Genomic DNA, 14,956 nt, shown 5'->3' with positions numbered 1-14,956 from the left:
GCATCAGGCTCCCTCCTCGGCGGGAAGCCTGCTTCTCCCTCTCCCACTCCCTGTGCTTGTGTTCCCTCTTCTGCTGTGTCTCTCTCTGTCAAATAAATAAAAAGTAAAATCTTAAAAAAAAAAAAAAGGGGGGGGGCCGCCTGGGTGGCTCAGTCGGTGAAGTGTCTGCCTTCGGCTCAGGTCGTGGTCCCAGTGTCCTGGGATCGAGCCCCGCGTCGGGCTCCCTGCTCAGTGGAGAGCCTGCTTTCCCTCTCTCTCTCTGCCTGCCTCTCTGCCTACTTGTACTCTCTATCTCTCTGTCAAATAAATAAATAAAATCTTTAAAAAAAAAAAAAAAAAAACCTGGGCGCCTGGGTGGCTCAGTTGGTTAAGCAACTGCCTTCGGCTCAGGTCATGATCCTGGAGTCCCGGGATCGAGTCCCGCATCGGGCTCCCTGCTCAGTGAGGAGCCTGCTTCTCCCTCTGACCCTCCCCCCTCTCATGTACTCTCTCTCATTCTCGCTCTGTCAAATAAATAAATAAATCTTTAAAAAAAAAAAAAACCTAATGAAGGACTGTATGGTGACTAACATAATAAATAAATTAATTGATTAATTAAAAATAAATATCTGCATGATAGGTAATATGGTATGAACTAATTTGATACTAAATTAAACTCATGTAGAAAAAGGGCAGTAGGATTAATAAATTGCTTAATAATAATAAACAACAAAAAAAGAAATTTTATTTATTTAGTTGAGCGAGAGAGAGATTGAGAGAACCAGTGGGAGGAGGGGCAGAGGGAGAAGCTGACTCCCTGAGGAGCAGGGAGCCTGATGCAGGACTCGATCCCAGGACCCTGGGATCATGACCTGAGTCGGAGGCAGATGTTTAACCGACTAACCCACCCAGGCACCCAATCAGTAGGATTTCTAAGCACCTAGTATGGGTCAGGCCACATTAGGGATATCTATCGGCAAGATGTGAACTTTAAGATAATAATTAAACGTTGAACAGGTTATGGGTATGGAGTGTTTCAGACAGAACAACATGTATGAAGGACAGGGTCTGTGTTGTCCCACAGAGAATGAGGGATGCCCGGGAATAAGGGACCCAGGCACCAGGGCTCCTTCAGCAGACCATCTCTACTCTTTTGTTACAGCTTACCTGCCTCAGTTCCATCACGGACCCAGTCAACCTCTGTGCTGACCTTGGGAGACAGCTCTCTTGTGCTTCCCCTGAAAGCTTCCCCTGATCCTACAAATGCCCGTCTGCCCTGGCACTGTGCTGCCTGTGCCATGCTAAATGAATCTTGGGCAGTGCTCTGTGTGGCCTGTGATCGGCCCCGAGGCTGTAAGGGGTTGGGGCTAGGGATTGAGGGTTCCCAAGGAGCTGGGGGCCTAGAATCTGAGCTTGCACGGGGTCGCTGGGCCTGCCAGAGCTGCACCTTTGAGAACGAGGCAGCAGCTGTGCTATGTGCCATCTGTGAGCGACCTCGGCTGGCTCAGCCTCCTAGCTTGGTGGTGGATTCTCGGGATACTGGCATTTGCCTGCAGCCCCTTCAGGTAACCTATTCCTGGCCTTCCCGGCTCTTTATTTGTACCTGTTACCACAGGCCATTCTCTGCTTCCTCCTTTCCTGTTTCCTTCAGTTCCTCTGTGTCTTCCCCCCAGCTCCCTATCTTTCCATCTTGAGCCTCAGCCAGCTTTCAATCGGATCATTCTTTTTGCCTTCCCAGCAGGGGGATACTTTGCTCTCCTCTGCCCAGACTCCAGTCTGGTACTGTATTCACTGTACCTTCTGCAACTCGGGCCCTGGCTGGGTGTGTGCTATGTGCAACCGGACCAGCAGCCCCATCCCAGTGCAGCATGCCCCCTGGCCCCATGCCAGCTCTCTGGAAGAGCGACTCCCTGAGCCAGGGCCTCCACGACGCCTCAGTGCCCCCCTGCCCAGTTCCTGTGGGGACCCTGAGAAGCAGCGCCAAGACAAGATGCGGGAGGAAGGTCTCCAACTAGTGACCAAGATCCGGGTGAGGATTTAGGCCTGGGATGAGGTAGGGTTGAGCTAGTCGGGGAAGGGAAAGGCCACCGTCGATTAATACAAGTTCTTGCAAAACTTGACGTCGTTAGTGGCAGCTGCCTCTTAATGAACACTTCCCACATGACAAGTATCATACCGTGCGCTGCTCACGTGATCCATACGTCTAACCACTGTCAGCATTTTGGTTCAGGCGGAGGGTGGGCGGAGGGTGCCCTTCCTGATAGGCCATCTGTCTGGGTGCGACTGTGCCTTAGGAAGGGGAAGCTGCAGGTGCCTGTCCAGAGGAGGTCTTCTCAGCTCTACAGTACTCAGGCACCGAGGTGCCCCTGCAGTGGTTGCGCTCAGAGCTGCCCTACGTGCTGGAGATGGTGGCCGAGCTGGCTGGACAGCAGGACCCAGGGCTGGGTGCCTTTTCCTGTCAGGAGGCCCGGAAAGCCTGGCTGTATCGTCATGGCAATGTTGACGAAGCTGTGGAAGAGTGTGTGAGGGCCCGGCGGAGGAAGGTACCAGCTGTGCTGGCCGGGGCAGGGGAGGGGGGGACAGGGTTGAGGACTGTGGATCTCGGAGCCTCTCACACTGTCTTTTGCTTGCCATTTCCCTCTCCGCTCCTCTCCGCCCCCACCTCTCAGGTGCAGGAGCTCCGGTCCCTGGGCTTTGGGCCTGAAGAGGGGTCTCTTCAAGCATTGTTCCAACATGGAGGTGATGTGGCCCGGGCCCTGACAGAGCTCCAGCGCCAGCGCCTGGAGCCCTTCCATCAGCGCCTCTGGGACAAGGGCCCTGATCCCACCCCTTCTTGGGATGGGCCAGATAAGCAGGTGCCGGGAGGAGAATCCACTTGGCGGAGCATGGGGAAGGCCGAGGGGTAGGATTCTTGGGGTCTGACAGCCACTCCTCCTCCCGAATCACATTGTAGAGTCTGGTCAGACGGCTTTTGGCAGTCTATGCGCTCCCCAGCTGGGGCCGGGCAGAGCTGGCGCTGGCCCTGCTGCAGGAGACACCCAGGAATTATGAACTGGGGGATGTGGTGGAAGCTGTGAGGCACAGCCAGGACCGGGCCTTCCTGCGCCGCTTGCTTGCTCAGGAGTGTGCTGTGTGCGGCTGGGCCCTGCCACGCAACCGGGTAAGCCCGCCCCCTCTGCACCTGGCCTCAGGATGACTCTCTTCCCTTTGGGCCCTGCTCCGCCCCAGCCCCCCGTCGGCCCTGTCTTTTGAACCCTGCAGTTGCCCATGTGCCCCGGACGGTGTCTGAGAAGGGGAGGGCAGGAATAGGCCACCTCCTCCCCCACCTTATTTTTACTGTTTCACTATGGAACATTTCAAACACAAAACATCAGCTTTCCTTGTCCAAGTTCTCCCAACTCCCATGTATTCATCAGCGTGCTTCTGCAGTCATCAGTGCTTCACCAGTCTTTATTCCACCTACACACACACAGAATTATTTTGAAGCAAATCTTAGGCATCATATAGTCAGTCTGTAAATACTTGAGTATGTATCTCTGAAAGGTGAAAGTCTTTGAAAACATAACCACAAATACCATTAGCGCACCAAAAAAATGACCAGGAATTCTTGAATGTCATCATCAAATATCCAGTTGGCAGGAGCAGGCCCCTCTTATCTCCTGAGCCTCTGCTTACTCTAGGCCAGAAATGGCAGTTCTTGGGCCAAATACAGTCCAGTTTAGTTAGGCTGGCTCTGGACATGTTGTGTTTTGTTTTGTTCTCTACTTTTTATTTTAAAATAATTGTAGAGTCTCAGGAAATTGTAAAAATAGTATAGAGTCCTGTGTGCTCTTTACCCACCTTCTCCCAGTGGTGGCATCTTCTGTAATTACTGTACAATATCAAGACCAGGAAATAAACACTGGGGGTGCCTGGGTGGCTCAGACGGTTAAGCGTCTGCCTTCGACTCAGGTCATGATCCCAGGGTCCTGGGATCGAGCCCCACATCAGGCTCCCTGCTCCGCGGGGAACCTGCTTCTCCCTCTGCCTCTCTCTCTCTCTCATGAATAAATAAATAAAATCTTTAAAAAAAAAAAAAAAAGAAACACTGGTACAGTGTGAGCTAGACTGCAGACCTTGTTCATTTTTCACATGGATGTGTGCGTGGCTCTGTGCCGTTTTATCCCTCGTATAGGCTCACGGAACCACCAAGATACGGATTGTTCCATCACCACAAAGGAACCCCCTGGTGCAGCCCCTTTATAGTTGCAGCTTTCTTTCTTTCTTTCTTTTTAAGATTTTTATTTGACCAGAGACAGAGAGCAAGAGAGCACAAGCAAGGGGAACTGCAGAGGGAGAGGGAGAAGCAGACTCTGCTGAGCAGGGAGCCCGATGCGGGGCTCTATCCCAGGACCCTGGGATCATGACCTGAGCCGAAGGCAGATGCTTAACTGACTGAGCCACCCAGGCGCCCCTAGTTGCAACTTTCTTCCCTTCCTCCTGTCACCTGACAACAACTAGTCTGTTCTCCATCTCTATAGTATCGTCAGTTCAGAGATGTTATTTGTTTGCTTTTAGTTGAATGTGAGTACCTTCGGAGGGTGCTCTTCCGTTTACTTTAGGCCTCACCGTTGTCTGTTTTCTCCCGTGACTGTCTTCAGACATTTAGATTGCCTGCCAGGCACTTGTTGGAGATTGCTGCCTTGGCCAGTCGTTAATTAGACCCGGGTTTCTCGGTGGACCCCTGGCTACTGCCCCTTCCCCAGGCTGGCAACTGTGGCTTCAGACCCGCTCCTCTCCCTGCCTCACCCTGTAGATGCAGGCCCTGACTTCCTGTGAGTGCACCATCTGCCCTGACTGCTTCCGCCAGCACTTCACTATCGCCTTGAAGGAGAAGCACATTACCGACATGGTGTGCCCCGCCTGTGGCCGCCCCGACCTCACCGATGACACACAGCTGCTCAGCTACTTCTCTACCCTTGACATCCAGGTACTGCAGTCCCTAGGACTCGGGGTGCCCTGGGCTTTGAACAGGAACCCTGCCCACCTACCACTTCTGCATCCTGTCCCCAGCTTCGGGAGAGCCTGGAGCCAGATGCCTATGCGCTGTTTCACAAGAAGCTGACTGAGGGTGTGCTCATGCGGGACCCCAAGTTCTTGTGGTGTGCCCAGGTAAGGCCTGCGCAGGGGAGCTGACTGGAGGGGGTGGGGGGAGGGCAGGGTGCCAGACCAGGCCTCAGATAGCTTTATGCTCTTGCACCCACAGTGCTCTTTTGGCTTCATATATGAACGGGAGCAGCTGGAGGCAACGTGTCCCCAGTGTCACCAGACCTTCTGTGTGCGCTGTAAGCGCCAGGTGAGGCACATTCATCCTTTCAGAAAGAACTCGCTAAGCTACTGGCAGGTACTATGTCAGACTCGGGGTATGCCGAAGCACGGAACAGACGTGAGCTCTGGGCTCGAGGAGCTTGCAGACTAGTCAGGAAAGGAGGGAGGGACAGAGGGAGACAGGGAGGCGAGGGGGAGGGAGGGTGAAAGGTAAGGTAACGGAGGAAGGAATGGGGAGGGAGGGAGGGAAGGAAGGAAAGGGGGTGCGGGAGGGAGAGAGCCTAAGTACACATGGCCTAAGTTCTGTAAAGAAGACACAGGAATCGGAGATTAGGAATAACAGAGCAGACCTACTTAGGATAGAGAAGTCAGACAAGTCTTCTCTAAAATGGTTTAATTTAAGCTCAGGCCTGAAAGTTAAGAAGAAGCCAACTTTGCAAAGGATATTCGGGACAGAAAGAACAACACATGGAAAGGCCAAAGTCAGAAAAAGTGTTGTGTGGCTGGAGCCCCAAGAGCAAGGGTGAGAGTGGCAGGCGGTCGGAGGGGAGCTAGCTGCCAGATCAGGAGAGGCCTTGAGGCCAAGTGAGGAAGGTATTTGCCTTTTATTCTAAGACTAAGCAAGGGGTGATACTGTCTCATTTGCCTTTTAAGAAGTTTAATATTTGAGTGCTCGCTTTGGCAGCACATATTCTAAAAAGTTTAACGTCAGATACCAAAAAGTGACATCTCTATTACAAAACACAATAGTAATAAAATGACCACCTGAGACCCTACCACTAAATCTCGAAACTAGAACACTCCCAGTGCTCTTGAAGCCGCCCGCCTTACATTCTCCAAGGCTCCTTGGCCGCAGGGTGGAGCGTGCACTGCAGGCGAGCAGGTGCGGAGGCAGACACACCAGGACCCGAGGCAAGACCTGACCTGGCCTGGAGTAGCGGGGCCATAGTAGGGATGAAGAAAAGGGACAGGGCTGAGATAGGCTTGGGGGGTGGACAGAAGACCTGCTAGTGAATATGTGCCGGTATGAGGAAGCGAAGGAACCCAGGCTAGCCCCTTGGTTTGAGATGGGAGCCAATGGCGAAGGACAGTGCCACAAACTAAGCCAGGGACCACTAGGTAGGAGAGGCGGGGTCCTCAGGAAGGGCCCAGGGTGGAGTTTTCAGGTGAAGCTTGCTTTCCCTCCTGCAGTGGGAGGAGCAGCACCGAGGCCGGAGCTGCGAGGATTTCCAGAACTGGAAACGCACCAATGACCCAGAATACCAGGCCCAGGGCCTGGCCATGTATCTCCAGGAGAATGGCATTGGTAAGGGTGGCCCTCCAGGCCTGTTTGCCAGGTCATTTGTCACTGCCCGCGGCTCTCTTCCTAAGGGCCTTGTGGAGCGGTGGCAGCCCCAGCCCTGACCTGCTGTCCTTTGCAGACTGCCCCAAGTGCAAGTTCTCGTACGCGCTGGCCCGAGGAGGCTGCATGCACTTTCACTGCACCCAGTGTCGCCACCAGTTCTGCAGTGGCTGTTACAATGCCTTTTACGCCAAGAATGTGAGCCGGAGAATGGGGATGGAAGGGACAGGAGGGTGGGCGGCTGCCACCGGGTGGGCAGGGGGAGCAAAGGCATGGAGGAGTAGCCTAGGGGAAGAGAAGGGGAGGCCAGTGGGGTGTAAAGCACCTCTCTCTGTCCCCCTTCTGCCTGCTCCAGACCCTCCAATATCTCCATCTTCCCCCATCCCTAGACCCCTCATGCAGGGGTTCTGAGAAGCCAGGACCCCAACCGTCTCCAACTTCCCCTCTCCCATCTGGGTTTCCGCCAGAAATGTCCAGACCCTAACTGCAGGGTGAAAAAGTCCCTGCATGGCCACCACCCACGAGACTGCCTCTTCTACCTGCGGGACTGGACTGTTCTCCGGCTCCAGAAGCTGCTACAGGTCAGGGGTGGCCAGCCTGGCTGGGTTTGCAGATTGCCCAGGGTAGGAGGCAGGGCCCCGGGTGGCAAGAAAGGAAAGGCTCCCTGCTGGGCAATTCAGCGGGGCTGGCATCAAGGGGAATCTAACGCCCATCCTTCTGCCCCTCCTCAGGACAATAATGTCATGTTCAACACAGAGCCCCCAGCAGGGGCCCGGGCGGTTCCTGGCGGTGAGTGTCGGGACAAGCCTGGGAGAAGGGGTGAGGGCGGGCTGGGCTCCCACTGTGTTGTGGGTAAGGGGGAGGCTTGGGTGTGTGGTCAGAGCTCGGCCTGTGCTGACTTGTGTGTTTCTGGGCAAATTAACCTCTCTGGGCCTACTTTCTTCCTCTGTGATGTGGGAGTAATACGCCTACTTTGCAGCTCAGCTGTTTTACATGAGGCCACATTGAAGCACCTGGCACTTGATCCTAATTTCCTTCTCCCATTCCCGAAGGATAATGACTCGTTAACTCAATAACGAGACTTGCTAGTTGCACTGTTTTAGATTCTAAGAGGGCAACAGGGAGAGGTTACCTATGGTTCTAATCTGCCCCACCCCTTATTACCATAAGGTAAGACCTTCCCAGAGTAAGTTAACTAGGCCCGAGCTAAATCACAGCCAAAAGAGTTGTCTCAAGAGAGTATGTGACGATAAACAAAAGAGAAAGAGTAGTGATTACGGACCAAAAGCAAGCTTGGATAAAAACAGGGCCAGCAAGACCCCTGCTTGTGTGTCAGAGCTGGGCTGCCATGGCGCTCTCTCTCAGCTCCCACGGCCCTCTGACCCCCAGCACTGTTAGGGCAGTCCCCTCCCTGGAGGCTGCCTCCCCTGCCTCCGTTGATACCCCAGCTCTCCAGGGGCTTCGTGGTTAGTGATGTCCTCCCAACACAAGGGTCCCTTCCTTCCCTTATCCTTAGGTGGCTGCCGAGTGATGGAGCAGAAGGAGGTTCCTAATGGGTTCCGGGATGAAGCCTGTGGCAAGGAGACCCCGGCTGGCCATGCTGGGCTCTGCCAGTGAGTATCAGTCATGGCCCGGAGCTCGGTGGTGGGGACGGTGCGCCTGGGGAGTACCGGGGGGCTGCGGGAGTGGTGGGTCCTGCAGGGGAAGTGGTGGAGGGGGCTGTCTGGGCAAGGGCGTGGCTACGTGGTGCACAGGGAGTGTGTGCCTACCGGGGCAAGCGACAGGAGTTTCAGTCTTGTTCGCCTGAGTAGGCGAGTGCCTGGCAAGGTGCTGGGCACGCTAGCTTAATGTTAGCCGGACGGAAGAACAAATACCCTGTCGTCTCCCCAGGGCACACTACAAAGAATATCTTGTGAGCCTCATTAATGCCCACTCACTGGACCCAGCCACCCTGTATGAGGTAGAGGAGCTGGAAACAGCTGCTGAGCGCTACCTGCACGCACGCCCTCAGCCAGTGGCCGGGGAGGACACCCATGCCTACCACGCCCGCCTATTACAGGTAAAGCACCCCCCCAGCCTCACCTCTGACCCACGCCCTAGAAGTCCCCTGTCCAGCCTGTGTCTGAGCTCTAGGCTTCCAGTGTGATCATTTTCTCTCTCCTTCTGCAGAAGCTGATGGAAGAGGTGCCCTTGGGACAGAGTATCCCTCGCAGGAGGAAGTAGCTGAGGACAAGGATCCTCTTGAGGGTCTCAAGGCCCAACCTCCTCAGGAACAGCTCCAGCACCAATAAAGAGGCATCTCCTTGCCCAGGCTTTTTGGTGGTCCTTCTTCTGGCCCCACCATCTGGGGCACCAGGGAGAGAGGGGGGTGAACTGAGAGCTTTGCTGAAAGGGTTGCCTGCAGCCCACCACCTGACCCTCCTTGGACTCAGGGCCAGGAAGGTATTGACACCATGGATGGCCAAGAAGCCCCTCCCCAGCCAGCCACCTGGCCTGGGCTTTCTCCTCCCCTACCTCCTTTGTTCCTTCCTGGAATTTGGCTGATATTTGAGGTCACCTACTAGGCACCAGGCAGGCACAAGGGGGAAAACACAGATGCACGGGTGCTATAGGGCCAGCCAGAGGACTCAGGCCAGACTCCAGGACCCTGGCCTCCCTGGGAAGCAGCAGTGTCACAGAGATCAGGGAGTAGCTAAAGGGGTTGTGGGGGGGAGAGGGTTGGAAATGAGCCTGAGCGGGGAGGAGCCCTCCTGTGTCCGACCGTGGGATTCCAACAGCGAGGTCCTCAGGTGCTGCTGCTGCCCCCTGGTGGCGCGCGGTTGCCCTACAGCTCAGGCCACGTGATTTCCGAGAAGAGGCCCTGCCTAGAGGAGAACTGAAACTTAGGGTGGGGACTGTAGGAAGGGGCGGAGAGATCAGGACGCTGCCTGGACGGCTGCTGAGCCAAGGGCAGCTGCATCCTGGGACAGTCAGCGAGCCGCGCAGGTAAGACTGGCCGAGAGTGGACGTCAGCCTGGGTCTAGAGCTGGAAGGCCCGGCCGGATCGGAGGCGGGGGGCGGGTCTCCCGGGGCCCCTCCGCGGAACAGGAATATACAGGTGGCTTGTGAGCCAGGACGGGGTGGTTTGGCCTGAGTGAGAGACTGGCCACGGGCCAGAGTCCCCAGCCCTGGAGGCAAAGGACACGAGGCCCTGCTGATAGGTTGTTGGAAGTCTCAGCCCCGGCTCCAGCTGCCCCGGTTTATTTTCTTGCCTTCTGGCCCTGCCCACTTCCGCTGCAGCCCTGCCCCACCTACCCCAGAGGCAAGCAGAGGGGAAGGGTTGGTGGGATCAAACCTAGATTATGGGGCTGGTGGGTGAGGGACCTATGGGGCATCTCAGAAGCCCATACTACCTCTGCAAATGCTTGAGGTAGAGAGCGGGCCTCTCCCCACGAGCCACACCAAGGCCACACCAAGGGAGTTCTCTGCTAGACAGATTCCTGAAAAGTCTTAAAACTAAGACCAATGTCTAAGGTTTCCTTCCAGATATCACAGCTTGGGATGTTAAAAGGAATGTATTTCTTTGTCATTACTAATAAAGGGAGAAACGACACAATTTGGCCCCAGAATTTTGAGAAATGTCTACAGGCAAAAGATGGATGGGATCACTGGGGGCCCTTGCCAGGATCCAACCCCGGGACAGATGTTCCCTCCCACGGTGTTGATTCCACTGATGCTACCTGCGACTCTTGTCCCCAGGATGGCATCAGGCAGGGCACGCTGCACCCGAAAGCTGCGGAACTGGGTGGTGGAGCAAGTGGAGAGCGGGCAGTTCCCCGGGGTGTGCTGGGACGATGCAGCCAAAACCATGTTCCGGATCCCCTGGAAGCACGCGGGCAAGCAGGACTTCCGGGAGGACCAGGATGCCGCCTTCTTCAAGGTGAAAGAGCCCGGAAAGCAGCCCCTCCGAGGGAAGGGCGGCGTATACACTGAAGCTCTCGCCCTCCAGGGGTTGTGTCGGCCTGGGTTTCAGAGAAAGAAGAGATGGGAGGGTAGAACCAGCTGCATTTTGGATACAGCCCGATACAAAGTGAAAGTGCAAAAATTGTGAAGGGTTTCGAGACAGCGGTAGCAGAGCATAAACCCAAGCGCTGGGCCTTCTGTGCACGCACTCAGGTGGTGGGACCTCGAAGCTGGCCGGGGTGTGTGACATGCTGCCTCTGCTTTACTTCCTGTGTTTTGAAGGCCTGGGCGATATTTAAGGGGAAGTACAAGGAGGGGGACACGGAAGGCCCTGCTATCTGGAAGACTCGTCTGCGCTGTGCCCTCAACAAGAGTCCTGAATTTGAGGAGGTTCCTGAGAATGGCCATAGGGACGGAGCTGAGCCCTACAAGGTGTATCGGCTGCTTCCGCCGTCAGGGACCCTCCCCGGTGGGTGTCTCCTTGCCCAGCCACTCCTAGAAGCAGCACACTGGGGACGGAGGGAGGATGGAGATGGGAGCCTTCTGGGAGGGTGCTGGGCCTCTCCCCAGGTTCCTCATTCAGAGTTCTACCCTGTCCCTGTCCTTGGGGAGCTGCTGCCCAGGTTCCCCTGCCTGGTCCTGTCCATCCTTTCACTGCCCCCCTGTCCTACCCTCTGTCCCCAATTAAGGCTCTGACCTTTCTCCCCCTCCACAATATTCCACAGCCCAGCTGGGGACCCAGAAATCACCATCAAAGCGACGTCACAGTTCTGTGTCCTCTGAGAAGGAGGATGAGGGTACCACAAAGAACAGCAAGCTCAGTTCCTCCTTGCTTGAGGACCCCCTCAGAAATGTAAGAGCTGGGGAGGGACTGGGGGTGGGGGGCCCAAGGGCAGGACGGTCACTAGGGGAGAGGTGGGCCAACGATAGTCACTGTGTCTGCAGGAGGAGGTGGGGGCCAATGGGGGAGCAGGCCATTCAAACTTCGGGAGCGGCGGCGGCGGCAGCAGCCCCGAGCCTCAGGAAGGTACCACCTGCCCTGCCTCTGTTCGTTGCCCCCATGCCGTAGCCTCTGGCCCTTGGATTCCCCGTTCCCATTCTGAACTGTACGCCTCTGCTTCTCCTATAGGGACAGACACAACTGAAGCCCCTTTCCAAGGAGATCAGGTGTCACTGGAGTTTCTGCCCCCTCCAGACTCAGGTGTGTGGCGTTTCTGACTCATCCCTGCTCCCTGTCCCCCTAGCTTGTCTCCCTGTCATTGTGCATGCGTTATTGGATCAGTCAGGGTTTGCAGCAAACGGCCCACCTTACCCAGGCAGAGGCACCAGTTTCTCAGCAGTACACCTGGCCAGACTCCAGACTCCAAACAGCTCAATTCTCAAAAATACCCCCTATGCACTCTATTCCCTGGAAATCCACTTTGAGACATTAATTCCTGTCGGTCAAACAGAGACCCAATCTCTGGGACCTTCTTATAAACTGTAAGACCCTGGGCAATAAGCACTGAGACCTCAGGGGGCATTTGTGTATCAGCTCCTCTCCTGAGTGACAGGAAAGTCTGACAGGAAGCCCCTTGGCTGGTGAGGGTGGCCGGAGGGCGGATGAGGAGGGAAGTGCCTTCTCTAACCTCAGGAGGTGAAGCCGCTACCCCCGCCCTCGCTTGGTTTCCGTCTTGGACCTCCTGTTTCTCACCAGCAAAATGAGGATGTGGGATTTGCAAGGAGCCCCTCCTCATTTCCTCAGGCCCTGGTGCTGACCAGGCGGACCCCTCGGGTGAAGTCCAGGTGCAGCTGGTGGTTCTCTGTCCGCAGACTACTCGCTGCTGCTCACCTTCATCTACGACGGGCGTGTGGTGGGTGAAGCCCAGGTGCAGAGCCTGGACTGCCGCCTCGTGGCCGAGCCCTCGGGCTCCCAGTACGGAATGGAGCAGGTGGTCTTTCCCAAACCTGACCCACGAGAGCCCACCCAACGCCTGCTGAGCCAGATCGAGAGGGGCGTCCTGGTAGCCAGCAACTCCCGGGGCCTCTTCGTGCAGCGCCTCTGCCCCATCCCCGTCTCCTGGAATGCGCCCCAGGCACCACCCGGTCCCGGCCCGCATCTGCTGCCCAGCAATGAGTGCGTGGAGCTCTTCAGAACCAACTATTTCTGCAGAGGTGAGGCTGTTGCAGCTGAGCGGAGCCCATGCCCCCACCTCTTAGTCCCCCCGGGACCTGCTAGGCTCTGCCACCACCCTGTTTCCTCCAGTAGATCCTTCCTTACAGCTCATGTGCGCGGTGCACAGCCTGTGGGGCCCTGGGCTCAGCCCCACAGCTGCCTGGCAGCCGCCCTTCCCCGGCGCAGGCCTCGGAAGATGAGGCTCAGGGGGAGCTCAGCACACGAGTCCCATCTCGGGGACTGCCCCCGCGTGGCAGCAGACAGTAACGGGAAGGTGCGCCCCCGGGGCCTCCCCAGTGTCTACACTTACGCACACGCCATCAACATATTTGGGAGCGCTGGTGCACATTACCCACGCCAGCCGTGCCACACCCCAGGCAGCTCCCCTGATTGCCCTTCTCCCGTCCACTCCTCCAGTTCCACTTCCTGCCTCCATTCATTTCTAAATCTGACCTTAGGAGTTAGGGGCCAGGAGTATAGGGGACGCAGGGTAGGAACGTCCCAGGGCCAGGGGTGCCCTTGGTAGGGAGGGTGTGAGCAGGCAACAGGGGGTGGGGGGCACCTCTGTGTTAGCAGCCCAGACTGCTGCCATGAGGACTCCAGGCTCTTCCAGCAGAGAGCTTTGCAGGTTGTATAAAAATCAGTTACCTTAAAACACTTCTTACTTGGAGAAGGGGCACCCTTTCGTATTTGCACACGGGTGAGAAGTAGCAGAGTTGCTGGCATTTCTCCTGACGTGAGGGAACAGCCTCGTGACCCCGCAGCTCCTGTTCTGGCTCTGGTCTCCAATTGGCCCCACAATCACCGCTCTTTGTCCAGGATGGGCCCCTCTCTATTCCCACCCTCCCTGTGACCTCTCTCTTCTCTTTTCTTTCTTCCAACCCTTTACCCTTTCTCTTTCATCAGACTTGGCCAGGTACTTCCAGGGCCTGGGCCCCCCACCCAAGTTCCAGGTGACACTGAATTTCTGGGAGGAGAGCCCCAGCCCCAACCATACCCCAAAGAGTCTTATCACAGTGCAGGTGAGTTCAGGGCGGGGGAAGGCCAGCCTCCCTGTGGGGGTGGGGTGGGGGTGGGTTCCAGGAGGAGAAGGGGCCTCTGGGGGAAAGGAACTCCTAGGGGTAGTGTCTGCCTCAGCTGTGCTCATGATCATCTCTTCCCCACCTCTTTTGGCACAGATGGAGCAGGCCTTTGCCCGACATTTATTGGAGGAGACTCCAGAGGAGCAGTCAGCCACTCTGTCCCTGCTGCAGAGCCTGGGGGACCCATCTTCGTCCTCTCCTCTCTGTTCCTCCTATCTCCTTTGAAAGAGACTCATTCTCCACACTGTTGACTTGCCTCCCTCGGTGATAATTCTCAATGGTTGTCTCTGATGGTTACGTCCTTGAACTGACGATACACCTGGCTGGCAGAGAACTCAGGGGTGATTTTTATCCACCCCACCACCTTTTTGTTTTGTTTTGTTTTTTTGAGATATGCCTTCTTTCATCTCTGAGGAACCGACCTGGGAAAGTACAAATGGTGTGAACTCAGGGGACCTTTCCTCTTCCCCCACCCCTAAAGCCAAGCACTTTATATTTTCTTCTTAGATGTTCACTAGGGATTTAAAATAAAACTTTATTGAAAGAGGAGTCAGTATCTGCTTTGTTGGGTTGAAAAGGTAGCAGGGGTCACAGGGAAGTGCTAAAGATGTAATTTGAGAGCGAAATACTTGGGTTTTCTTCCTGCTGACCTCTCTGGGCCCCTTTCCTCTCCTCCACCCACAGGCTCTGGCTAGGAAGCTGTCTGGGCTCCGTGGGTTCCGGGCCTGGGGAGAGGATCGAGGTTAACCACCACGAAGAGCACAACCCACGGCTGCTGTTGCCATCAACTTCACATGGAAAAATCTGGGCTCCGCTCTTCTTGGCTAGAGGCCTCTGATTCGGGCCTTACAACAGGCTTAGAGTTGGACTCTGGGCTGGAGGTCTAAATGAACAGGAGAACTTGAAGTTGCCCTCAAACTATGGGCTAGAGGCACTGGAGCCTGGGAAGGGACGGGGGACCAGAGGGAAGAGCTGCTGAGCCTCCTATGCTGAGGGAGGCCAGGCCCCGGTGCCTCTTCTCCCAGCACATGGGGCACTGTCACCCCAACAGAAGGGGACTCCCAGCCTGGTTTCCTTGCTCTACCTAAGCCTCACAAAAGACCATCTGGCCTAGACCGCCATGTCACCAACACTCTGTTGGCTGAGATT

At 55.9% G+C, this 14,956-nt stretch overlaps 2 protein-coding genes across 8 annotated transcripts in view; both read left to right on the top strand.

Moving 5' to 3' along the window:
- Window positions 1-8,941, top strand: part of RNF31 (ring finger protein 31) — a 12,016-nt gene extending 3,075 nt beyond the window's left edge. For 2 of the 7 annotated variants that reach the window (XM_031033869.2, XM_031033870.2), the window contains exons 7-21: window positions 1,142-1,544; window positions 1,718-2,008; window positions 2,274-2,522; window positions 2,649-2,834; window positions 2,933-3,139; window positions 4,775-4,948; window positions 5,032-5,130; window positions 5,225-5,314; window positions 6,478-6,592; window positions 6,708-6,826; window positions 7,018-7,209; window positions 7,360-7,417; window positions 8,145-8,241; window positions 8,519-8,687; window positions 8,798-8,941. In XM_031033869.2, coding sequence (XP_030889729.2) covers window positions 1,142-1,544; window positions 1,718-2,008; window positions 2,274-2,522; window positions 2,649-2,834; window positions 2,933-3,139; window positions 4,775-4,948; window positions 5,032-5,130; window positions 5,225-5,314; window positions 6,478-6,592; window positions 6,708-6,826; window positions 7,018-7,209; window positions 7,360-7,417; window positions 8,145-8,241; window positions 8,519-8,687; window positions 8,798-8,851 — 2,503 coding nt within the window. In that variant the 3' untranslated portion in view covers window positions 8,852-8,941. Of the gene's footprint in view, window positions 1-1,141; window positions 1,545-1,717; window positions 2,009-2,273; window positions 2,523-2,648; window positions 2,835-2,932; window positions 3,140-4,774; window positions 4,949-5,031; window positions 5,131-5,224; window positions 5,315-6,477; window positions 6,593-6,707; window positions 6,827-6,983; window positions 7,210-7,359; window positions 7,418-8,144; window positions 8,242-8,518; window positions 8,688-8,797 lie in introns of those variants that run through there. The other 5 variants (XM_006738659.3, XM_006738661.3, XM_081830691.1 and 2 more) reach the window with 4 other exon arrangements.
- Window positions 8,942-9,097: 156 nt separating this feature from the next.
- IRF9 (interferon regulatory factor 9) lies at window positions 9,098-14,356 on the top strand. Its single transcript, XM_006738662.3, has 9 exons — window positions 9,098-9,613; window positions 10,209-10,547; window positions 10,853-11,039; window positions 11,296-11,423; window positions 11,516-11,597; window positions 11,700-11,771; window positions 12,383-12,724; window positions 13,632-13,747; window positions 13,904-14,356. The coding sequence occupies exons 2-9, from the start codon at window positions 10,263-10,265 to the stop codon at window positions 14,030-14,032; spliced, it is 1,341 nt and encodes a 446-aa protein (XP_006738725.2). The 5' UTR covers window positions 9,098-9,613; window positions 10,209-10,262; the 3' UTR covers window positions 14,033-14,356.
- Window positions 14,357-14,956: the final 600 nt, after the last annotated feature.

Source organism: Leptonychotes weddellii, chromosome 9, assembly GCF_054177405.1.
Source record: "Leptonychotes weddellii isolate Sample4059 chromosome 9, ASM5417740v2, whole genome shotgun sequence".
NCBI classification, from domain to species: Eukaryota; Metazoa; Chordata; class Mammalia; order Carnivora; family Phocidae; genus Leptonychotes; species Leptonychotes weddellii.
Note: the sequence above shows the minus strand (reverse complement) of the source record. Positions and strands in the feature narration are given on the sequence as shown.

What these genes read in the sequence shown, in the direction of transcription:
- IRF9 (XM_006738662.3), top strand. Translation starts at nt 10,263, where the DNA reads ATGGATGGGATCACTGGGGGCCCTTGCCAGGATCCAACCCCGGGACAG. An exon ending in GCCGTCAGGGACCCTCCCCG is followed by an intron (nt 11,040 to 11,295) that starts GTGGGTGTCTCC and finishes AATATTCCACAG; the next exon opens with CCCAGCTGGGGACCCAGAAA. An exon ending in CAGCCCCGAGCCTCAGGAAG is followed by an intron (nt 11,598 to 11,699) that starts GTACCACCTGCC and finishes CTTCTCCTATAG; the next exon opens with GGACAGACACAACTGAAGCC.